General features: G+C 38.6%; 1 protein-coding gene across 1 annotated transcript; it reads right to left on the bottom strand.

The window, feature by feature from the left end:
- Window positions 1–1,256: 1,256 nt before the first annotated feature.
- Window positions 1,257–14,002, bottom strand: Tma16 (translation machinery associated 16 homolog (S. cerevisiae)). The gene is made up of 7 exons (XM_013026633.1): window positions 13,889–14,002; window positions 7,728–7,840; window positions 6,256–6,293; window positions 5,687–5,771; window positions 4,477–4,625; window positions 2,739–2,781; window positions 1,257–1,482 (listed from the first exon to the last, which is right to left on the bottom strand). Exons 1-7 carry the CDS (start codon window positions 13,889–13,891, stop codon window positions 1,287–1,289), a joined length of 627 nt encoding a protein of 208 aa, XP_012882087.1. The 5' UTR covers window positions 13,892–14,002; the 3' UTR covers window positions 1,257–1,286.
- Between the last annotated feature and the right edge of the window lie 12,275 nt (window positions 14,003–26,277).

The raw sequence follows: 26,277 nt of genomic DNA, 5'->3' as shown, positions 1-26,277 counted from the left end.
GCGGGATTCCATCTCCAACTGAAGAACAAAATGCTGGACTGATAGCATGGTTCAATGACAGGCTCAAGGCCCTCAGTTCAAATACTGATGACAAAAGAAAATAAAAAGAATGAAAAAAATCCAGAAACTCTCCTGTTCTACTGTCATCGGGGGCTTTCCTGCTCTTGGATCCATCTGCAGGGTAAATTTTTTCCCTTCCTTGTTTTAAAGGGTTAAAGTAAGGTAATTTTGATTTCTACTAGTTTCTTTTGCCTATACTTTTTCTGGTGTCCTCCCCTAAGCTGGCCTTTCCCTAAGCCACATACCTGTTCTGTCCATAGATGTGGACAGAGGTGAGGTGGCTGTCCGCAATCTGCCATTATCCTACCTTCTCCAGATGCTCACATTTATTACACTCTACAAATATCCAGAGCACCCATGTTTTTATGACTTGTATACTAAGCTACTTCTCAATTAAACATCTCTTGGCAATAACAGCACAGGTAAAACCATTGGTTCCCCAATTCTTAGTTTTGTCTTAATACATAAAACCTAACACTTTTCACAGTAAGGAAGAAAATAAAATTCATCGAAAGGAGTGAACCTCAAAAATCACTAATTCTCTTTGTGAAGAGTAAATGTGGGAGATTCAATTATAAACCAGACAACAATAATGCATGTTGAGTAAGAATTCCCTATCACGTTTTCCTCCTATTTTATATAGAAAGAAAATACATGTGTAATGTTTGAGGGAAGATTTAGGTTGACAAAACACAATTTTGCTATTATCCCAACTCAAGAAACATTCCCAAGAATGGTTTAAAAAATAGATTTATTCTCCAAATGTAAGATTAGGCAATGCTAAAGACTTCTCTGTTGATTTACATGTGTCCCAGAAGGGTGTAAATGTTGGGAACTTGGCCTCCAGTGTGACAATGTTAGGAGACAACAGAAAGCTTCCTACATTGCCTGGGATTCCCCTATGGGTCACGTCTCCCTCAGTAACTACATGATACAGCTGGCTCCATGCAGTTTGGACTATCAGCCCTTAAACCACGAGTGAAGCAAACTTTTCTGAATTCCCAGTGTCAGGTATTTCACGATAGTAATGGAAAAAAATGACTGATCCAACCTCTATTTTTAAAGCAAGTGAATGCAAATGAAGAGCAACCTATGTTTTTTAAATAAAAATGCTAACACCGTTTTTGAAACTGCAAATGGGACTCTATGAAATAATGAATACCACATTCTTGCACCAAGGTAATTACAACAATGAGTGGAATTAAAAATCTTCAAATTATTTATTTTCAACTCAATGAAAGACAAAAAGGCACTGGAGTCATTTCTTCATCTGAGTCAGACTGACCTGCTAATTCCAATTCCCCTAAATCTAGGTCTATAGGTAAATTAGTTTTCTTCTTGTGTTTCTTTGGAACTGCATCATCAGCACATACTTTGATCATTTTAATGTTTGGCAATTTCTTCAGATCAAAATCCCATTCCCTAGACAAAAGGAAGGGTACATAGTGTTGAAGCTTAGGTAAAGATAAGCTAAAAAATCTGAACACAGCAGAATTACAAAAACAAAAGCAGCCTCCCAACACTTGATACTTGCTTTCCTATACCCATATGCCTGTTCTCAATCTACAGCGTCAACGCTGCATGAGGAATCCCACACGTCCACAACTTCAAACCAGGAAGTATTAAGTTCTTAAGTAGTAAGTTCTCTTCTTAACCTAAATAATGCCCTATGCTAGCTATATGTTCTTGAGGATCTCAAATGCAAGAACCATGTCATACCCAGCAAATCTCCTAAATACCAGTAAGGAAAAGATTTTCTTCTCACAATGGTACACAATGGTAGTTGAATCTTGATTAATTGATATTCTTGTAAGAGAAACTTCCAATTTTTCAAACTTAGTATTTTCTGTGACAATTCTGTTCAATTACATTAGTAGAAATGAAAAAAGAAAAAAAAAAACTATCTCCAATGCTGAATTCTGATCAATACTAAGAGACCCTGTCCATCTTTTTCTCACTTCTGGCTTTCCTTGGAAGAGGCAAAACATAAAGTGTTTCAGAAATAAGAAATACATTTGTATTTGATTATGTCTGGATTTCAGTTCTGCTAATTTCAGGAGCCTGAGATCTGGAGGGTAATGTTTCAAAGCTGTTCTGAACATCAAAGTTGATGAGACTCCATCTCCAATTAACAAGGCAAGGCTCAAGCAGTAGCAGGCTGTGAGCAAGCAAGCAGAGTAATTGTTAGGTCCTGAGTTCAAGCCCAGGTACCGCAGACTATATAAATACAGAGATTTCTATATGAAAAAACAACAACAAAAAACAACTGAAAATCCTACTCAGTGGACTTACTGAGTATAAGATTTGTAATTACAGAGATTGCTAGACCAAAGAATGCTTAATGACAACACACTGTCCCTGGTATGACTTCTTATCTAATATTGTTACTTCACTTTTTTTTAAATGAATATATAAGTAAGAATTGGAGAGGAAGTGAAACATCTTTAAAGTATGACACTAAAGTACCTGATTTGAAAAACAAAAGGTACAGCATCATTATTTCACTATCAGGTGTTTCAAATTAACATGAATGTGGAAATTTTTACTTTCTCTAATAAATGCAAAAGGTTAAGACAGACCTGGTTTTCTTTCTGCTCTAATGTACTGATTCAAAAGGAAGGTATTTATGCTCCACGTGTTTTACATCCAGCTTTCAGAGAACCATAAAAGATACTTACCTAAAAGTTTTAAGATTACTTCCATTTAAAATGTCTGGTATCTCTGGACAAGAAAATAATGTACAGCCATTAGGTTCATTTCCAAATTACATCATTTTATACTTCTTCACCACTATTTCAGATAAACAAAATAATAGCACTAAAACAAGATTTTAAGCATTGCTAAAACAAAAAAGTAAGCTTGGCAAGTATAAAACAGGTTTTAGTTTAAGAAGGCAATTTCAGGAGAATGCTAAGCAGAAGACATGTTGGCTTATGCCTGTCATCTATCAATTCAAATAGTGGAGGCAAGAAAAATGAAACTTCAGGCTAGCTCAAATTATATAGTTAAATCACAGACCATCTTGAACTACATAGTGAAACTTTGGGGATGTGGATAACTTAGTAGGAAAACACTTGCGTAGCATGTACAAAGGCCTGGAATCAATCTCCAGCACTACAAACAAAAAATAAAAGGAAAAGTGCTATTAAATAATACATTCTAACATGAACAAGAAGTTATGTAGCCCAGCCTGTTCTTGACATACAATTCTCTTGACTCTGCTACCAGAGTGCTAAGACACTTTATTTGTAAACTTAGGAAAACAAGGTTTTGTTAACTAAATTTCATTTTATTACACAGTAGGGTACAAGGATATATGTGTGGATCTATCTAGTTCTAGAGCTACTTTTTTGTTGCTTTTCAGTTAAGAAATTCACTTTTGGAGCTCCAGTGGCGCAATTGGTTAGCGCGTGGTACTTATAAGAAATTCACTTATTAGCAATGATGAGGAACACCATCTTCTTCAAAGTTTCTAGTTTTATCCACAGAACACTTCCTTTAAGGTCCTATACTTTCATGTTGTTTTATTTAAATTTTTACTTTGCTATATTATTTATTATACTATCCAAGAAAAACCTATGTAACTTGAGTGCCAATAAACACTAAGTCAAGTAATATGAGTGACAGAAAAGTTAGGTTCCTAACAAACATTAGAATACATGCTCAAGTCTACAAGTGAAAGCTGCTACTCCATTCCTGATTATGCTACCAAATCATCAGACTTTTCTTACCCTAAATGAAGCCAGAAAACCTTTATTTTTCAAATAAATTCAGGAAGTATTTTTTTATATTGACAATTAATAAGCTAATTAACTACTTCTTGCAGGCCATCCAGCCGTTGAAGAGCCACTTACCTGCAACTTTGCAAGTCCCAGTAGCAAAATACCCCCCTATTACATAATTTTCATTAGACAGTGTTGACAGGCTAACGAAGCATCGTTCTCTTAATTAGACATGCTAGAATACTAAATTTTGATTTCTATAGATTCCAAAAATGATTGTAAGAGTAGCTGTGTAGAGTAAGATTTTTAAAAATGAGGAGTTAGTATCTAAAGAAATTTAAGTTACATTTGGAGACAAGTTTAAAACCCTATAACAAAGAAAAGTAGGTTCATGCGAGGGAGGAAAGGAAAATACTATGGACACGGTAGAAAGACAGGCTGTCACTGTCATAAAAATGAAAATTTTGTTGGGAATGTAGAAAAACTTCAATTCAAAAATTATTCACAAAGGAGATCAAGATAAATCAAGAGAATAGAGGAAACTAAATCCACGAAGTGAGTTGCACAGTGGATACACTCTGTATTATAAGAACTTAAAAAAAACGAATAAAATGAATAAGATAATACAAAATAAAAAAATAAGAAAATTAAAAAATAGATAAAGAAAAAGGAAAAGAAATCACCAAGAACGTACCAAAGCCATAGCCTCCATACTGCTGCCGCTCCCGCTCCATGGTCTGCTTGATGACTGTCTCTCGGGAGGAGTGCCGCCTGCCCTGCCGGTCCTTGATGCTGTTATGTAACTCGATCTGCTCCAGCTCACCACTGAATCGACTTAAGTATCTGAAAAGAAGAAAAATGACTTGAGTTACAAAGTCAACGTAAGCTTTACCTGAGTTCACATCGGCTCAGGCAGAACTTAATCCCCAGCCTTCCCCGGTTCTTAAAGGTTTACACTCCTGAGCTAATCATGTCCTCAAACCTCTTCACCCCTTTACTGGATTACTCAATTCTTCTTTAACTTTAGGGACCAAATCACATCCTGCTATCTAGTGAACATGTCCAATCAGCTACTGGCTCTCCATTCAGATGTCTCCAAGAGTTTCCTCCTCATACAGGAAACCTGACATTAATTTGCGTCTGTCTCCAGTTCCTCCACTAAGCCTGCTCCACTCTTGGGCTCCCCATTCATCCAGTTGCCCAAGCAAGAGAAGTAGACAGCCTATTTGATCCCTATCTCCCTGTTATTCTACACTTAAGTTGTCATTAAAGAGTGAAATGTCTACCTGAGTAATTTCTCTGGAAATCTTCCATTTCTCTTCATCAAATGCTACTAACCAAGCCGAGGCCACCATCACCACACGTGCACAGTGACGCTGGCCTCTCAACAGCCTCCTTGGCAAAACCAAATCCCTTCTCAGTAGGTTTTCCTCCTTGACCTTCCTGAAGTTCGAATAAGGTCATTTGGGGTCCTTGCTATGCAAGTCTCCCACAGCTCTTAATATCCTTAAATAAGGTCCAAACTCTTAGACTGACCGCCAAGGCTTTCATTAGCCAAGTGTCACCGATAGCACTTGAATGCTAACCTTTCAGAACTTGTCATTTCGGCTATTAAAACCTCGGAGGCTCACTCTCACCCCTGGGTCTGACACATGCTGTTCTCTTGGGCTCCTCAATTTAGCTTCCCTCTATTTACCAACCCCTACATGCAAGGAGCCAGTGGTAGGAAACTTTGTTAGCAAGTCATTCTAATGACCCTATTGTAATACTCTCTGAGACTCACAAAAGATTACAAACCAAGGAACTTTCTGTTAACAAAACTTAATTGTCCTTTTACAAATCTTCTTAAAATACAGACTAGAGTGTCCCTTTTCTGATCCTCAGCTCATATGCCCAGTGTTTACCTTTCAATTAATTCACAAGCGTCTTTTTTTGAATATCTCTTTTTTTGAGGATCCAGATGATTATGAAACCACTGCAGTTTTTCACCTATGAACAAGTACCAAGACAGCTTAGCCCACAAGTCATCATTTAGGCAAAGAGGTGTACATTGTAACTCTCAGTGTAAAACTGAAGCAAAATTACTTTAATGTTAAATATAAAGCTCTGCGTAGACTTAAACAAGTCTGTTAGAAATTAATCAAGGCTGCACTGATAAAAACAACATTTCAAAGTTGGTTGGGTACCTTTAAGATTATGCCTATAACCCTAGGCACTAAGGAGACTGAGATCTGGAGTATAACAGTTCAAACTCAGCCTCAGCAGAAGAATCCTTGAGACTCTAACTCCAAAATAATCAGCAAAAATCCTAGCTAGGGTTCTTTGCACTAGCAAAGAAAACAAGTGTGAGGCCCTGTGTTCAACTCGCAGTACAGGCAAACAAAAATAATAAAGCAAGTAAAAAGAAAAATTGACATTGGGAAAAAAATGCACTATACTCTAGCCAGGGTTTCAAATAAGCAAATGCACTTACCAATAAGGTTGAGCCGCAAGGCCTTTTCATTCTTCATTCTTGAAAGAAAAGTGTACATACATTAGAAAATTTCCAAATCAAAATAGCAAAAAGAAACACTGACCAAAGAACTTTGATCTAAAGGTCATACATGAAATGTTGTGATGGTTAACACTAAGTGTTAACTTGATTGATTTAACTTACTTTTTGAGCACTAACACATCATCCTTGAGAATTTCATACCTAATCTCATGCAAAACACAGATGCACTAAAACTTCTGTATAAAATTACCTTCAGGCTATTTGTATAAGGTATATATGAAACATAAATGCATTCTGTGTTTAGACTTGATTATCATCATATGCATATTGAATAGATGTATATGCAAATATTCTAGAATCTGTATCAAGCCAGAATCTAAAATACTTCTGGTATGAAGCATTTCTGATAAAGGATACTTTCAACCTATATTTCCTAAAATATTGAACATATACCACTGGCACCACAATGGTCACTATGTAGATTTAAAAAACACAGAATTAACCAACCATTCACTAATAACCAAGTTGCTTTTTCCTCCATCCTCCTTTGATACTGCCAGATTACACGAAGAACAGATTACATTAAGAGTTAGTACGTAAGTTTAACAATCTTTGCACTACCAAGAACACAAGCATACCTAAGGCTCAGACCATCCATAGCTCGTAAAACTACTGGATATAAAGAAGTATTGGTAAATTAGACACTTGATAAAATAGTATTGATAGACACTTGACTACTTGATAAAGTAGACACTTGATAAAGTATCTTTTTAAAAAAGTGATATTCAAGGGGAAAAAAATTCAAATACTAATAAGTAGTAGTACAGGACAGTGGATATCATCAGGAAGTGCCACCGCAGCAACAACCACATCCACACCATCTGGAAACTTGTTGGAAAGGCAAAGCCACAGGCTTTAGGTCTTGGGCAAAGCATCAACATATAACCATACAGGTTATAGCCTCGCAGATTTCCACCTGCTAGTATGCAAATACATCTAACATCCATTATAATGTAAAGCTGGCCAATATCTTTTTTTTTTTTTTTGCTGAGGAAGAATTCCTTTTATTTTTTTTTCCTTTTTTTTAAAAAAAATTGTGAAAATACCATACAGAGGAGTTACAATTACATTGACAAGGTAATGAGTACATTTCTTATCAAGCATTGTAGCCAATATCTTTTATACGGTATTTACTTCACTGTAAGGAATCTTTGAAACAACATTCTTTTCAGTCTCCAGAATCCTTCTTTATTGAAAACATCACAAACTGCGATTTCAATTTATTTAACCATTTCTGATAAGCTCTATAAGAGTAGAGGTTGTGTTCAGTTTTCCCTTGGTACAAAGAAAACACTGAACACATATTTGTTAAAGGAAGGGAGGAGAGAAAATCAAGGAATAAATAATATAGAAATGGCCCAATTTATGTCAAATGATGAAAAGATACTTACTTTTCCTTTTTATCTTGTTTGTGGGCCTCCCTTGTAATCTGAGCTGCTTTTCTACTGTAGGGATGGATGACCTTTTTTTCCCGTCCTGTACTTTTTCCCTTTAGTACTTTAGGCTAAAACACAGAAAAATAAAGGACACATATAACATAATCTAGTGAATCTAGTCACAAAAATTTTCTTTAAAAATAAGCTTTAAGAGCCAGGGGCCAGTAGCTCATGCCTGTAATCCTAGCTACTCAAGAGGTTGAGATCTGAGGATCATGGTTCAAAGCCAGCCCAGGCATGAAAGTCCTGAGATTCTTACTCCAATAAGCCACTCAGAAAACTGGAAGTGGAACTGAGGCTCAAGTAGTACAGTGCTAGCCTTGAACTGAAGAGCTGAGGGACAGCGCCAGGCCCAGAGTTCAAGCCCCACAACTGACAAAATAAAGTAAATAAATAAATAAGCTTTAAGAACAAAAATAAAAATGCAATAAAGCAGAAACATTACATTATGAATAAAGAGATATTTAAAACAAATCGTTTAAATAGTGATACAGGTGGACCCATTGCAACAATGAGATGTACAAGTCGTTATGTCGAAAACGAACTTTACAACTTTGGTGTGGAGGGGGGGAAGGATTCAGTGGAGGGGCGGGGGAGGATAGGAAGGGATGGGAAGGGGAAACAAAGGAGGAGGCTACAATGCTTGATAAGAAATGTACTCATTATCTTGCCCATGTAATTGTAACCCCTCTGTACAGTATTTTCACAATAAAAAAAATAACTTGTTTGGTAATTCTAATAGTATTTGCTTCCAGGATATTGTAACAGAAATGATATATTCACAGCAATTCTCCAATGATGCAAGACAAAAAAGAAAGGCATAGACAAGTCCAATAAATTTAGTTCTTCAACACTTCTACTTTCAGAGCAGGTACTTAGAATACAAATAGTGAGACTTGGGCTGGAAATGTGTATTACCATTCAGGAGGTTAAGGGTAGGGAGCACAAGATATTAGTGTGAATAATTTGAGCATTTCAGTGTAGACATAGCACATGGATGAGAGTGGTCAGTGAACTAAGAAAAAAAAATCAAAGCTGGCCTCATGGTCTGTACAAGTTAGGAACAAAGGAAAAAACAGAAGCCATATCAAAATCAACATATACAAATGGGAACCAGTTATCCCCCCCTAAATGTCTACCACGGAACTAGGTCACAATTCCTTCAGTCTTCCTAACTAAACATCTCAGTATTTTTTCTCCTACACATTCCTGTATCTTTTCCCACCTGTATTATTGATCAGGTTTGGATAGGCATAGTGGCACACACCTGTAATCTCAAGTACTCAGGTAGCAGAGATAGGAGATCACAGCTTGAGGATAGTCCAGGAAAAAAGGCAGAAAAATTCTATCACAGAAAATAAGCCAGGCATGGCAGTGCATACTTGTAATTATTTGGAGGCATAGAAGGATCACTATCTAAAACCAGCCCAGATCCTACCTAGAAAACAAAAAACAAAACTAAAAAAACATAAAAACAAAAAACTGGAGGTGTAGCTCAAGTGACAGACAAACTTCCTAGCAAGTGTGAGGTCCTGAGTCCAAATCCAGTAACATCCCCTACCGCGACCCCAGAAAAAAACTCTCAGCTTTGGTCCTTTAGAATAGAAACCACAAATTTTAAAAAGTGGCTCAATCCACATAAAGTTTAGTTCTCTCCTGTTGAAAGCAGGAGCTAGAGCCGTGCTCCACAGAGCCCTTAAGGATCCAGGCTCCTACCATCTTGCGAGAGACTACATAATCCATATAGTCCAAAATACCTTAAGACCAGTCAATGCCAAGTAGGAAAGATAATTCAGACAGCACAGGCCATTCGTGTAAGAACATGATCTAGAAAGTTGCATCCCTTTGCCTATGTCACACTAGTCTCCTATGCATCTCTACACAAGGGGGAAGCATGCCAGGGATGATGTGGTAACAATTTTAAGAGCACAAAGTCTACTAATACTAAGCAAGATGCATCAAGTAAAAACTTGCAGGTCACGTGATAGGCAGCCTCTAGGATGGTCACCCAGGCCTTGGCACCTCCTGGTCCTCACAGCCTCATGCAATTCCTTACCTCTCAGTGTCAGCTGTCAGCATTTGGTTAGGTGACTAAGATCAGGTTATGAAAAAGGCTCTGATTCCCATCTTCCTTCTTCTCTCTCCCAGCTGTGCCTTGAAATCACAGCTTAACCATGAAAACCTCTAAGGCAAAGCATCCAGGTAACTAAAATAACTACATTGCTATTTTAGGCCACAGTCTTAAGGAATATTTAATGATCCATGCAAGGACAAAAAAAAATCAAATCAAATCAAAGATGTATCCAATGAAAAGGTATCTGGACCTAATACATCATAATAAACAAACTGCTTTGCTTTAAAATGATTTGAGAAAGAAAAAACAAAAAAGCCCACAAAATCCTAAGGCAGGGGAAGGGAGGAAGAGACAAAGGTTCTTGGTAGCTGTTAGGGAATTACAACTGAAGTTACATACTCATTACCCTTCAGCAACATATCTAAGTCCACACAAAATTTCCTTTAAAGACTTAAAGAAATGACTCACAACCGTTGAATGTGGAAACATCATCATAGCTTTTGTTCTTTAGAGAACTTCCAACACTCAGCACAAAAAAGTGTTACAAAACTCAACTTGTATTCCGACTCAGCTGTAGCTTAATGATTCCCTGGTAGTAATTTATTTATGAAAAGGTTGCCTCAAGGCAGAATATGAATATACAATAAGGCAAGGAAATATGTGCAATAAGATTTACTACATTTCAGACATTTTCATTATTTTTGAGGAACAATTAAAAAATGCTTCACCAAAGAAAAACATGATGTCAAACATTCAGTAAGATGTTAATATACTAAGCAGTAAAACTCCAGCTCCAATCAGTTTGTCAAGACAAACTGTTTCTATTTAAATTAGTTGCTCCTAGAAAAAAACAACTTTCTGTCCTATTTCTGGTGCTAAAAAAGAGTAGGTTGATTGACTGCCCAAACAGATGAACAATAACCCTTCCCAGTACTTGTAAAAGGAGCTGTCTAGTTTAAAGCAATTCACCAACCACAAGGACCATACTAACACACACACATACACACACACACAGAGGGGGAGGGAGGAGAGAGGGAGAGAGAAAGATAGAGAGGGGGAGGGAGGGAGGGAGGGAGGGAGAGAAGAGGAGAGGGAGAGAGAGAGAGGCTAAAAACTCTATCAATTGGATAAATGAGCTCCAGATTAGGATTATTTCATTTCTAAATCTGATCTTAGAACTTCAAATGTACTTTACCTTAGAGAATAATCACTGCTTCTCAAGCCAAGGGTTCAGAATGATGAACACATAAAAATACCAATAAGGCACAGTTTTCAAAGCGCACATTAAGATAGCAGATAGCTTTTGTTATCTTTCACCCTTTATAACTCAAAAGCTTGACTGTACTTTCTGTGGGTATAGGGTACAGTATCTCCTGTGCATTCAGGTTTTAGATTTGAATTAAATAAAACATTTTAAACACTCAAACAGCCTATGAATCAATTAAGTTTGATGTAACATTCCTTAGTCTATTTAAAATTCCTTACAGACCACAATGAAACATAAAATGAAACCATGTAGGTCTTGGAAAACTGAGATTTTTGTTTCTCCCTTCAGATTGAGAAAGATCTCTCTAAACATTATATAAAATCTGGAAGATTTTTTTTAAAAACTGACAACTCTACATGAAAATTTAAGTCTGGCCTACAAAAGATATGACAGACCATATCAAAAGCCAAATTATAGACAGTATTTGTAGCACAAACAAAATAGTTAATCCCTTTTACATAAAAGTTCTACGATCAGTAGGAAAAAGATCAGCAATCTAACATAAAAGATTAGGAAAATACAAGTAATAAAAATAAAAAGAAATGCCTTAAAGAATTGAAGCTGGTGTGGCCAGGCAAGTCACCAGGAGCTACTGAAGAGGATGAGATTTAGAAAGTATGGTTTTGGCTAGCCTGAGAAAAAAGTTCTAACATCTTCCCCTCCCCAATTAATAAAAGTTGAGTGGTGCACAGGCCTGTCTTTCTAACCAGGAAGCACCCTTCCATTTAGGAGGATCATGATCCAGGATCCATCAAAAAGTAGAACCTGAGACCCTGGGTTCGATTCCTCAGCACCACATAAGAAAAAAAAAAGCTAGAAGTGGCGTTGTGGCTCAAGTGGTAGAGCGCTAGCCTTGAGCTGAAGAGCTGAGTGACAGCACCCAGGCCCTGAGTTTGGGCCCCACGACCAAACAACAACAACAAAAAAGTAGAACCCTTATCTCAAAAATAACCAAAGCAGAAGGGGCTGGAGGAATGTTAAGAGATGGAAACATCACAATGAAAGGCCACTTGTACAACTAATAAGAATATCTGTTAAAAACAAAACCAGATTTGAAAGGATAGGTGCTCTGGTTTCAAGTAAGTGTAAATTGTTTCAACAAAAAAGAAACATTATGAAATTAACACTACATTAGTGAAGGCAAGTTAATGTTCTCATACATTGGTGGGTAACAAAGTGGCAGTCTGCTAAAGAGCAATGTAATAGTTTCCATCAAGACAAACATCATACTTTTTTATGACTAAGGGGTTTTATATCTTTTCATTTATTTTACTGACATACTTATACACATGCCAAAAGAAAAAGACAATACAACCATGTTGCATTACTGGCAGTACTGAACAGAAACAGTTTAAATGATCAACAAAGATCTGATAAAATTTCTGAAAGTACACAATGGGGTGCTAGCTGTTTAAAAACCAAGTCAGGACAATTTCTATTGTTTTGGTTTTCTCTCCCTTACCTTCCTTTTTTTGAGCAGAGCTGGCATTAAACTCAGGGCCATCTACTTGCTAGGGAGATGCTAATGCTCTCCCCTTTGAGCCATACCCTCAACCCTCCCATTTCTATTACTGTAACAGAGTCTCTGAGACTGGTTATTCAGGATGACAGATAATCCAAAATCAATACAACTGTGTCTGGTGAGGGTCTCCTGCGGCTCAGAAGGGGCTGAGGACAGCATTAATCTACTCTCCCTCCAGGACCAAAAATACCTGTCATTGGTCCTCTTCTTCCAACACTGCCACACAGAGGACTCAAGTTTCCAATACATGAAATTGGGGGGGGTGGGGGGAGACCACACTCAAACATTTCCAAAGTTGAGAAAAGCAAAATGCACAGGAGCATGCACAGTACACTGTATATATAAATAGAATTAGAATAGCATTAGAAGACCTATGTATCTGCTGGCATGTGCACATATAGCTGAACCTATAGCTAGGAACAGATAAGAGTCTCTTACTGTGAACTGGGGCAGCAGGCAACAAACCTGGAAGAAAAATTCCTTTTTGGGTGTGTGCATGGCAGGCGAAAGAATGTCCTGCCCTATTTTCTTGGAACCTATGACTGTGTCATTGTACACAGGAGAAAAGAACTTCATAAAATCAACTGAACATCCCGGGATGGGAAGACTCGCTCGAACCATCCATGTAGACCTCAAAAGAAATCTTAAGGGTTCGTAATAAGGTGGTAGCAAGATCAAGGAGTTTTAGAATAGGCTTGATCTTCACTGGAGATTCGATGTCGCTGGCTTTGAACATGGAAGACGCCAAGAACCAGGAATAAAGGGACTGCCCGGGGAAGTTAAAAAATGGAAGGAAACACATTCTTCACCTGAGTTCCTGAAGGGAAGATTGCCCTTCCAACAAACCTAGAATTTAGAGTGTGTCCATCTCTGGCAGACGGTTACATTTTATTCTCTCCGTCACATGAGTAAGGGAAGAGTTCCCTTTAGAGGCAATCACTGCTCTGACAAGCTTGTAACTACTGGGTTTCTAACACGACGAGGACAGAACAGCCCCCGCGTGCTGGAGGCAGGGCGGGATGGGGCAGGGAGGGGGCAGGGAGGGGGTGACGGGCCAGGCAGGGTGCGCAGACCGTGGCGGACAAGGACTGGGACTGACACTGAGTCGTGCCTGCGCATGCGCGCCCGGGCCCGGCCGCCCGGCCGCCTGACCCACGGCGCCACAGCTCGACTTTAACCCCTTCACGTCCTTGCCCCACCCGAGCCTCTCCGGGGACGGAACGAGCACGCTCGGGAAGCGGGAGGGGACCCACCATCGTGACGTCCTAGCGCAGAATTCCGCACCCCAAGGCCCGCAACGTCACCGCCTCGGCTGCAACACGGCGCGGGCTCGCTCCTTCCGGGATACACATGGGTGCGGAGGAAGCCTGGCCCACCGGACAGGAAGGGGCGGGGCGAGCGCGTCCCTCTAAATCGTCCGCGGAATCGGATACTTGGACTTTACTGGGCCGCGGTGGACTTTCTCGCCCTAGGCCAAAGCTGGCCTACCTAGTGGGTTAGCAGGAGCATTGGAGAACGGCCTTGGGGAGGGAGGGTGGGCTGCCATTGCTTGGGAGCTTGTCTCCACAGCCTACTAGCCTTCCCAGACAACCCTTCCCTTTGCGGGGCTCCCTCTTCGTGGGCAGTGAACCCCTCAATGAGGCAAGTTCCGACATATGCACCAGGCCTTACTACAGTGAAAGGCTCTGCCATCTGCCTTTCCTTGTACCTAAATACCTAGGCCGAGATTACAGTCAGGGCACAGTGTTCATGGCTGCACTATCCACCATAGCCAAGTTATAGAAACAGTCCAGATGCATTACAAAAATTGAATAGATCAGGAATACATACATACATATGTATGTATGGATATATGGATTTTCACTTATCCTTCAGGAAGAATAATAATATGCCATTTACAGAGAAATGGATGGACCTGTAAAAAAAAATTAATTGAACTCAGGCTCAAAGAGTTCAAGGAAACAAATTTTTCTCTCAAATGTAGAAGTTACATCTAAATTATAAACATATATAAAAGCATATAGACATTAGTGTCTAAAAGTGTGGTATTTACAGGGGAGGATAAAATGATGTAACTTTTGAACAGTTGAATAATAGTTTAACAAGATGAATACCAGGAAGCTGTAATGTGTTGTCAAGAGTGAGAGAAATCAAAGGCTAGGGTAGTGGGGGTAGATGAATGGAAATATGAAAGGTGGATAAATACAGTAAAAAGTTCAATGATATGAAATAAAATCAGGGAACTTGGGGGACGGGGAAGAGTTGAGTTGGAAAAGATGGAGGAAAACAATGGAAGGGGTGACATTAATCAAGATGCATTGTACTTCTAAATTGTTATATTCAATTGAAACCCCCTTGTACAACTACTTAAAGATAATTTATAAAAATAAAACTTAAAAAAGCAAATCTGTTTCTTTTTCATAATTACAAGCCTTTTCCAGCCCAGTTTGTGGGTTTTTACCCCCACAGAATGTTGGCATTCTATAGGCAGTTCATGCAACAAATATTGTGTGTGACCTCATGCTACACATCTTGGATGCTCTAGCACTATCTTTACTCCTGACCTTTGCTCTGATTCCAGGGTGTCACACAGTAAAGCCAACAAATATTTCAAATACCATCTGAGATCTGAAGAAAATAGAACTGTTGAAAGGATCAAGAAAACTATTTCATAATTCATGGTCACTCTAAACTTTTAGAATTGGTAGTGAGCAGAGACCTGAATAAGGAAACCAGCCACGGGAAGAAGCTCCAACCCTAGTAGAGTTGGCATGCTTAGATAGGGATGCAGGTATCTTTTTAATGAGTGAATATTATATGCCTACTTTTCAGCAGTTGTTTAAATGGTAAACAAGAATGTGTGGCCAGCAGACTCTTGATCTAGGAACAGAGATCATTTTTTGTGAAGGAGGAGGTACTGGGCTTTGAACTCAGGGTCTGGCTGGTGGCCTACCATTTAGCCACAACTTTATCCCCAATGTTTGCTGATCATTTTGAAGATGGAATCTTAAGGACTTTTCACCTGGGCTAGCTTCCAACCAAGATCTTGGGAACCTCATTTTCCTGAGTAGGATTACAAGCATGAGCCACAAGTACCCATTTAAGCAATATTTCTTTCTTTTTTTTTTTTTTTGTCAGTCATGGGGCTTGAACTCTGGGCCTGGGCGCTGTCCCTCAGCTCTTCAGCTCAAGGCAAGCGCTCTACCACTTGAGCTACAGTGCCACTTCCGGTTTTCTGGTGGTTTATTGGAGATAGGAGTCTCATGGTCTCTCCTGCCCGGGCTGGCTTTGAACCGCGATCCTCAGATCTCAGCCTCCTGAGTAGCTAGGATTACAGGCGTGAGCCACCAGCGCCCAGCTCCAGTTAAGCAATATTTCTTAATATAGGTGGTGGTAGTTTTACAGCACGAGGGACCATGATGTTGCTCATTTTCAAGACAAAGTCCAAGAGAAACATCTACAAGTCTAACCACTGCAGAGCCTACAGACTGTCCAGAACAGCTCCTCGCTAGCAATGCCTGAGACCTTCCTCTGTCTCCTCCGTCATCACACTGGTTCTTTCCTGTCTTCCCACTGTTGGAATTTTTCTTCCAATCAATCTATTTTTTTATGCTTCATTCACTTTTCAGGGCTCATTTTCAGTGAAGCCTGTTCCCCCTCATCACTTTTTTCTACTTTTTTTCCTCCCCCCCCCCCTTAGGAGCTCAGATTATTTTCAGAAAATTAGCCTTCTGTCATATATAATATAAAAGAGTGAGTTTTATTTTGAACTGTTTGTATGACTCCTCCATGCCCCTACTGTAAAGATGTCTTTCAGGATGAAGCTGGTTGAAACATAAATGATTAAAGATGGCCCCTGTATATTAACCTATGTGTACTTCGCAGCAGGCTTGGGCCTATTCACTCAAAGACCTGTGGATGCAAAAATCCAAAATTTTACATATTCATAAATACAGCACCAAAAATGTCTCTTGTTAGTCATTTAAAGCCTGCCTGCTTTGCATACCCTCAATCTGCACTCAACATCTGGTAGCTATGGATACCACAGATGAACAAAAGCTGGGATCTGACAGACTCCAAGCCATCGTTACTCAAGTTTTGTACAGACTCTACCATATGATGTGGCATCACACAAACACGGCGTCTTCTCCAGACTCTGATCTTTGCACTCTGGCTTTTAGAAGATACAAAGCCTTGAGAGACTGCCTGCCCAATCCTCTACCGAGGTGAGCAAATCTCTCTAGTTCTCCTTAATAACTTGCGTGCTAGTGCCATCTTGTGGTCATATATTTTTTCCTCGTTCAATCTCCTAAATGGAATTTTTTTCCTTTAGGTAGGTAAATTACAAAAAATACAAATTACTGTTTAATAAATTGATAGCTAAGGGCTGGGGACATGGTTCAAGTGGCAGAGGACTTGCTTAATCAATCACAAGGCCCTTAATCCAAACCCCAGTGTCACAGAAAAGATATCGATCAGTATGCAGTGGGAAAATTTGGTGAACTTAGGTAAAGAATGAACTATAAAAGAGTACACACTACACTCCCACTTACAATAAAATGAGTAATGAAAATAAGCACAGATGCTTGTCCATATCCAGAAGAGAACTGAAACAAATCAGGATAAACTTTTCACTTGATAAAATTAGGATTCAAACAGGGAAAACTCTGGAAGAAGAAACTTTTCACTGTGTTTTTTTTAGAGTGCTTGAGATTTTATAATTTTTTTCCAATGAAATGAAAGAAGATTGATCCCATGAATAGGATCATTCATGTGGCTAAGGACCATAGTGCAAAAGGAAAAGATGATACACAGAAAATGGCTGAAGACCAGGCCCAGCAGAAAGCTAGGGAGAACCTCATTGTAACAAACAAGCGAGGTACAGTGGTGTACATCTGTCATCTCAGATATCTGCATTGTGTGGGTAGAAGGAGATGAGGATATGGTCTAAGGACAGTTTAAGCAAAATACAAGAGCTTATCCAAAAAAGTAGCTAAAGAAAAAAAATGGCTGAGAGCATGACTCAAACACATTTGCATACAATGTTCAAAGCCCTGAGTTCAAAGTCTAGTACTGCAAAAATCACAGAGAGAAAAAGAGGTAAGTGGAGAGAGAGAAAGAGACAGTCAGATGGAGAGAGACAGAGACACAGAGAAAGAAAGAGAGGGAAGGGAAAGAGGAAGGAAGGAGGGGAAAAGGGAGGGAAAATGGAGGGGAAAGGAGAGGAGAGGAGAGGAGACAGGAAGAGTGGAGAGGGAAGGGGAAAGGAGAGGAAAGGAGGGGAAGGTAGAAAAGAACTGGACTCAGATGCTTACATTGAGAAAACTCCATATGAAAACTGGAGTTATGCTAGTGTGGGTGTGTGCTATATGTGGGGGTATTATATCTTCCCCCTAAAAAAACCTATGTTGGAATCCTGACCTCTAGTACCTTAGACTGTAATCTTATGCGGAAGTGTTCATAGAACTCTCTCTCTCTCTCTCTCTCTCTCTCTTACACACACACACACACACACACACACACACACACACACACACACTATAAAGCCATTCCAAAACTAACTAAGGTGAAGTGAGGTCATTATGACTAGTGTCTTTATAGAAATTGAAGATTTGTTTGGTGACTCTTATTATGTAATCTATCTATATTCCCATCACTGACAAGGTAGAAACAAGAAATTACAAATTGAAGGCCAATCTGGGCTATAGTAAGACTCTAAAAACAATATTATAAAAGGAAAGGAAAATTCAAACAGATATGCACAGAGAGAAGAGACTGGAAACCCACAGTTACCTGCAGTTACCCACAATCACCCACAGAGCACAGAGACCAACGAAGGCTCTTCCTTTACAGCCCTCAGAAGGGATCATATCTATTGACACATTGATATTCCACTTCTCATCTCCAGATCTCTGTGACACTAAAATATTGTTATTTAAATCGTCCTGTTTGACATCTCCTACCAAATTAAGTACATTTCACCCGAGTAGGTCCAGGGCACTGTTTAGTTGGGTTTTTTTCTTTTTATTTTCTTTTTTGGGTCCGGTTGTGGGGCCTGAACTCTGGGCCTGGGCGCTGTCCCTCAGCTCTTCACCTCAAGGCTAGCGTGTTCTACCACTTGAGCCACAGCACCACTTCTGGCTTTTTTTTTCTGCTTATGTGGTGCTGAGGAATCGAACCCAGGTCCTCATGCATGCAAGGCAAGTGCTCTATCACTGAGCCACCTTCCCAGCCCTGTTTTTCTTCTTTTCTTATCCTCTGTCTTACCAAATAATCTACTAACCTGCATTAAAATTAGGCTCAATATGCTCCATCCAATTTTGTTCCGAGTTAACAAGATGAATGTCTTAAATCAGTCTTTTGTTACCTGACTGACTCATCCTCTTGGCCATTTCATCTCCCTTACCTTATCACCTCTTCCCACAACTCCTCCTATTTTTTCCTAACATTATCCAAACAATTTCCTAGAACACTCCTATAGTCAAGACACTCAGATGATAAACAGCTTTCCATTGTACTTTGTCCTCCATCCAAAAGCAAGAGAATCACACAAAATACCAAAACAACCCACTTGGGTTCTGTTTCAACCCCTGATTTATGGCTTGACTGCTGACTTTCTCAGCATGAATTGTTCCTTCCTTTCAGAGTAGAAATTTTCTTTCCTCACTCATAATGTTGCTCACTGACTTTCTCCCTTATTAATCTGACCAATATTCTGCTCACTCTACAAAGCTTAGGTCAGAGAGTTCCCTTTCACACATCTTCCTGCTCACCAGAGAGAGAGAGAGAGAGAGAGAAAGAGAGAGAGCATTTGAACCTCTGTCTGTTTAATGCTCATGGACATGGGCTGTAATCCTATCTTCCCACCTTATGTTTCATATTATAAATACAGCTCCTAGGGAGGGAAAACTGTCCTCTATCAAGTATATCATAAGAAATACACATCATTACTATATAATGACAAATCTACCTTGGTTCAAAAGCATGAAATTCATTGCTTTGCAGATGAATTATTTTGGCTTGGAGAAAATGGTAAAGAATAAGTGTTTGTGTCTACACAGTACAGCCAAAATACTAACTCTTGAGACAGTCCAAGAGTTGAGACATATTTGCCATAAATTGTCTTCATAATTTTCTACTCTAAGTCAAAACAGACAGTGCCAGTTTGCTACATTTCCCAATGTCTCTTATATTGAGTGCATTTTTCACTAATGGAAAATAAGAAGTGAAATTTGAATTTTCTGAGTCACTTCCTGAAAGAGAAATGGATTGGCCTCTTGTATTCTTTTTGTTTCTTCCTGTAGAGGTCAGCTGGCTGAGATGGTTGCTGACTTCAATTTTACAGTCGAGAGCAACAATTGAGCCAATGACTAGACAACAGTAAAATGCAGGGTCTTTCAGCAGAGTGGCCTGGCCAGGCAGGACCTTGCTATAATCTGAAAACTTATGTGACAGCAAAATAATCTTAAATCACTTTCCATTTTCTCCCTTGTCATCCCATTATCACACCATATAACCTGAAAAATATACTGAAGTACAGTAATAAAAGGATACATTTATTCCAAACAAAGATGCTTGAAATGACCTTCCTTGGACACTATTCTCACTAGTTATTTTGATTTATGTGATTGAATTTCAATAGAGAATAATAGTATTTAAAATGATGACCATGAGTCCTCAAAACCAAGGTTAATGCTCCATATGAAAGGGAGTTGTGATTTGATGTGTTTTTAAAAGTTCATTTTTAGACCATTCAAATGCAAATGGCTTGTGTTTCACAGAGCAGTATGAAATATCTCTAGAAATGTTAAGTAGCCGTAACAATGAAATGTTTGGTGGTACTAAGCTTCAAACTCAGGGTCTTGTACTGGCTAGGCAATCAATTACTCTACTACTTGAGTCACATCTCCAGTCTTAATGATGGGATTTTTTTGCTGGTTTGTAACAATTTAAGATTTTATTAGGAGACAGATTTCTTATTAATGGCTTCACCATTCTAGTAAGAAATGGTGGTTAAGACTCCCACACGTAGGGCTGGGAAGGCAGCTCAGTGGTAGAGTGCTTGCCTTGCATGCATGAGGCCCTGGGTTCAATTCCTCAGCACCACCTAAGCAGAAAATGAATCCCACACATCATAGTCCTCTGAGGTCATTTGGAGGTGTGTTCCTCAGTGGGGTGAATGATGAGAGCATTGCTAGTTGGTCCATGGTTTGCTTTGCATAGGGTATGAACTTCAAACACCATTGGAGCTACCTTTCTGAAGCTTTGGTAAAAATAACTGGAATGAGACTTTTATCTCATGGAACAACTTGAAAACTGGATGAAGACCATCATCATCACCACCACCACCACAAAAGGTGAAGAATTCCACACACTGGAAAGGGGCTACCTTCAAGGGTTACCCCCCCCCCCTTGAAAGAAGAAACAGAAATTCAGGAAAGCAGGATGTGTTTGTGGCTTTCCTTCTGTGCTGCCTCAGATGGAGCTGTGGGGAGTGTGTCTGACAGAGCATCCCAGCACAGAGATTGAGGCTCAGGAGGCAGAACTAGATAGGAACTTTGAGGGCAGAATGCTTACAAAAATTGCTTCTACATGGCTCTCTGGAAATTATTAAAGGGACACTGATCAAGATGAATTATACTCATAAATGGACACATTGAATTAAAACACTCTAGTACAGTTATGTAAAGATAATACAAAAATACATGGAATTTAAAAAAAACTACCTAGCAAACTGGACTCATTCCTTTTCTCTTCTACTCTGAACTTCTTTTTTTAAATATTTGTATTATGTTTATTTATTTGAAAGTTAAAATGTTTGTATTACTATTATAAAGGTGGTTGCATTTACATAAGTCAGGTAATGAGTACATTGCTTTATTTATTTTTTTGTCAGTTGTGGGTCTTAAACTCTGGGACTGGGAGCTGTCCCTCAGCTCTTCAGCTCAATGCTAGTGCTCTACCACTTAGCCACAGCACAATTTCTGGTTTTTCTGGTGGCTTATTGGAGATAAGAGTCTCACAGACTTTTCTGCTTGGGCTAGCTTTGAACCACAATCCTCAGATCTCAGTACTCTGAACTTCTTAATTGCTTCTTTCCCCTTGATTATTAGAGTTCTAGAAGCTTCAATGACCTACTTTCTGTTAGGAATGCTTTCAGTTGTAGATAATAGAAAATCAGTCCATGAAGCTAAGTCACAGGTTAATGGTTTCTTAGTGAATATTCTGGAAGTAGTGATCCAAAGGCTGTTTGTGAATGAACAACATTATGATGCATTCCAACTCCTCCACCTTCAGTTCCACCATACCAAGCCAAAGTTAGCTTTCATTTTGAAGTATGTTGCCTTCGGCAACAAGATGGCTGCCCAGGCTTTCCCATCACCTCCTCTGGTGTCAAAGGTTGTAGTGACAGTGACTGTGGTAGGAAGAATCAAAAGAAGACATCCGAGTTCCTTGATACTCATTCCTGTTTATCAGGAAGGAAGATTTTCATAGAAGTTATTCTCATTTGCAGCAGATTGTAGATCTGACCTGATTGATTTAGCTGGAACATAATTTAACCCCTATTCCTGGCATGGGAAACTAAATACTCTTTGTTGCTTGTCTTCAGTTAATGGTGCTGGTCTACAGGGGCAAAGGTAGGCTTAGTTTTCTAAACATCCTTTACTTCTCCCTTCTCTCCCTCCAAAATACAATTTATAAACCATAGGAAAAGTAGGATAGCAATAATAATATTGGCCATAATTATCATGGAGATAACCCTCCTCAACAAGCTTGAGGCAGGACATAGTGGCATCTTCCCCCTTTGCTTACTAAATTTAACCAAATTCAAACCTTGGAAAATCTGATGAATACAGCATTGGTTCTTCTAAACAACTGCCATTTAATAAAATTCTATGGTTTAGATAATATGTAAGTAAAAATTCAGTGTTTTCAACTTCTCACATAGTAAAAATACATTTTTTTTTACAAAAGTGAGTAGGCCTCCTTTAGTAATTGGTAATAACATGCTCTGTTTTCAGTACTTCAGTCCAGTAGAAATTGTACTTATTCATTTCTGCTATTTATACACCACTTTCTCCACATAGCTATGGTGTCAGTGATCTTGCTAGGTTTTATTTTTATTGAAAGCACCTGTTAGCATACTCTACATAGTATGAAAGAAATTGTACTGAAAAATATAAGCAAAGATATGATAGGGAATTTGCTTTTTACTTTTAATTTTTTGTTCCTTTTTGTTTGTTTTTTTTTAAATGGACATTAAATCAGGAGTCAAAATTGGCATAGGGTTGGGCATAGAGGTACAAGCCTGTAATTCTAGCTACATATAGATAGCAGATCATAGTGCAGGATCCGACCTCAAGAACCAACTAAAGGCAAGAGGACTGGAGGCACTGTTTACTTATCCAATGAAATGTCCCCAAGGTTTTCAATTTTGAATGCCTTTCAGTGGACTTGTATTCCACAGTTTGTCATAGCCCTCTCCAGTCCAGTCTTCTTACAGTATCCATGACAATTATATAGTTGTTGTATTTTCCCATGCACTTGAATATGTTAATCCCTACTTCATGAGAATAAACCAAAATGTTAAAAATGAGTAATTCTTTCCTAGTTGTGGGAAATATTTGGCTGGTTTCCAAAAGAACTTCCAAACTGAATAATGTACTCTTCTCCAAGACAACTGAGTTTTTGGCATGTTGCCTTAAAAACTTTCATTGACCTTTTCTTAGTAATAGACTTCTAAATAAGGCCCTTCAATTTGGTATTATGGTTTTTTTTAATTTGACTAAGTTGTGTTTTGGTCACATTGAGTAATTCTACATAATCAAATTGTACATACGTTATACTTAAATATTCACAACTATGCCATTTAAAATGTATTTCAGAGGACTAAAATACTTAAGAAAAATAATTAATAAGGATATATATACACACATATATAGTTCCCACATTTCCTTTTAAAAACATTAGAACAACACTTCATGCATTCTATGTTTTCTACATAGTTAAAAAAAAAAACCACACAGTCTCACTAAGAGAAACTGTTACTCATTATCTAGGGCATTAAATCTCTGCGACCACCCTCTTTTCTTAACAAATTTGACCTTCCTAATGTCAAAGCATTTCTATTTAATACTTCAGGAAATAGTTCCATAGTAATTTAATTACATGGAAGAATCTATTCTTATCTATTTTTCATGTGAGCACTAACTCATAGGCTGTTTTTATACACTGGGTTTACCAGTAATTGAGACTAAGGATTTTTCAGTCAAAATAACTGCTGATACCTATGTTCCTAGTCACTGTTTTCCTATAGTTTGCTATTTTTTAAAAGTGTTTCCTATAGTTTCCCATAGCTTGCTATTTTGATGCTGTAATTATTGCTTCTGCTGTTATCATTATTATTATCATATTATTTATTGAAAGGTTTTGAATCAAGATAACTAGCTGGCCTTTAACTCAGGATCCTTCTGCCTCTGTTTCTGAGTGGTGGGAATAGAGGTGTTTGTGCCACACTTAGCTTTGCTGATTCTTGTAATCCTGTAATATCCATCTTCCTTACTGCCAATCTTAGTCTAGTATGCTTGCATTTTCTGCCACTTGCTTTTAGAAAGATAAACAGGCACTAATTTGTAAAGGTCATGGGGAGTGATGAATGCAGTATGATTGCTTGAGGACTTGTCACTTCAACATTTCTTCCTTAGGTTTTTTTTTCCTTAAAATCTTCACTGCCACACTGTTACTGTGACAGTCATGATAAAGCTAGTTGAAATATATTTGTGAAATATAAAGTAAAGCAGTATAAATATACAGATTAGCACAAATGTCTCTTAAGTTGTTTACAACCCTATGCACTGAAATTGTCCAGGGAGCTTTTGAAATTGCTTATATTCTAATTGACTTGGTGTGAAGCCTGGACATGATAATTTTTAACTAAGTGTCCCAGATGATTTTAGACTACACCAATGTTGAGAAGTTCTTGTTCCTAATCTTGATTTAACCAGATTATCAGCTCTTAACGTTAATGCTCAAATTCATGGATAAATTAAAATAATAAAGACTCTACAATCTGGACATGGATATGTACTCTACAATCCTAGGTATGTGAGAAGCATAGATAAGCGAATCATAGATTGAAGCTGGCCCTTTATTAAAGAAAAATGTGACTGCATTATAAAACAGAAAGGACTAGAGCTGGCCCAAGTGAGAGAGCCCTTACCTAATAAATTCGAGACCCTGAATTAACATCTGAGACTCTACTATTCACTAAAAAAAAGTAATATAAATATATACTCTCTCAAGTTCTGAAAATTCAAGTCAACTTGCATGGAACTCAATTATGTTTTTGAGTCTTGATTTTAATGTGAAATCAAGGTTATGAATTATTGCTTGAGAACCAAAGTGTTTTAACATTACAGCATAGGGAAGAATGATGCTGCCATTATATTTTCACTTTTTTTATATAGCAAATCTTTGGTTATCAGAAAAATTCACAGGCAAAAATTCAGTTTTACAACTTCAGTTAATTAATTTTGTTTTGAAAATTATTTGTAGTAGCAGTGATTAGAAGTAAACTGAAAAATATTAAAATATTAAAGAGTGTGTTTGAGCAGTCAGTGATTCATGCATCAAGTTCTTACAGATGTCCAGGAACACCAAAAAATGGGGCCAAGGAGGAGACTTTTATTAGGGTGAAGACAGATCAACGAAAATAAAATCTTTAATGACAGCTGCAGCATCCAAATCCTCTTTTGTTTTCGGCAGTTAGTGGACAGTTCTGACTAACAAATGTTGTATCAATGGGTTGCCCTGAACTGGGTTCCTGTAGAGTACTAGAGCTGTCTTCCTGAATGTAATTAATGGAATTTCTTAAGAAAGGCTCTAGACGTTTTATGTGTGAGTAGTTTGAGTTTTTTTCCTCCTGTGATGAAATTATTTTATTATTTTTAATCTAAGATTCAGAAACTTTAGTTGCTCTGAGAAAGTCCCTGTTGAGAAAGTGTTGCCATATTGGTTGGGTTAATAATGACTTTGGATCTATTATGTTTACTGTTCTAATATAAAAGAATGTCTTCCACACAGCTTTTGTTCATCAAGGAAAGGCACGATCTCAGCCCTAGCTTCCATAGCACATGTAAGAATGCGGGCCCTTCACTATTTATACCAAGGTAGAAAGGGATTTAATTACTTTGACAATGCCAATGTGCCAGCCAAAACAGGAGTCATATTCAGTGTACATTACATATAAAAATATGACCCACAGTATGTAACTGGAGGGCAGGGGCAGGACGGGAATGGGAGGGATGAAAGAAGGGGGTGACATTGATCAAGAAGCACTGTACTCATAACTCGAATTATGGGATTGTAATGTCTTTCTTCAACTACATCATCATCATAATAATAGATTCGTTTGTGTGTGACAAAGAGGGGTGGTATAAGCCTCACGGAGACCAGCCACGCATGCGTGCACCTGCGTGCAGGTGTAGGTAGGGCATACAGTGACACAGCATCGTGGTGGTCACATAATGACAAGCTGGCTTGTTCTGAGGAGGCGCCCTACCGCGCAGGCGCCCTACCGCGCAGGCGCCCTACCGCGCAGGCGCCCTACCGCGCAGGCGCCCTACCGCGCAGGCGCCCTACC

The sequence above is a fragment of the Dipodomys ordii genome, unplaced genomic scaffold (genome assembly GCF_000151885.1).
Source record: "Dipodomys ordii isolate 6190 unplaced genomic scaffold, Dord_2.0 Scaffold4, whole genome shotgun sequence".
NCBI lineage: Eukaryota > Metazoa > Chordata > Mammalia > Rodentia > Heteromyidae > Dipodomys > Dipodomys ordii.
This window is presented reverse-complemented; position numbering and strand designations above follow the sequence as displayed.

Bases quoted from the DNA above. Each gene is read 5' to 3' on its own strand.
- Tma16 (XM_013026633.1), bottom strand. The intron at 4,626-5,686 runs GTAAACACTGGG...TCTTCTTTTCAG, and splicing joins GCTTGTGAATTAATTGAAAG to ATACTTAAGTCGATTCAGTG. The intron at 2,782-4,476 runs GTACGTTCTTGG...TTTCTTGTCCAG, and splicing joins GTATGGAGGCTATGGCTTTG to AGATACCAGACATTTTAAAT.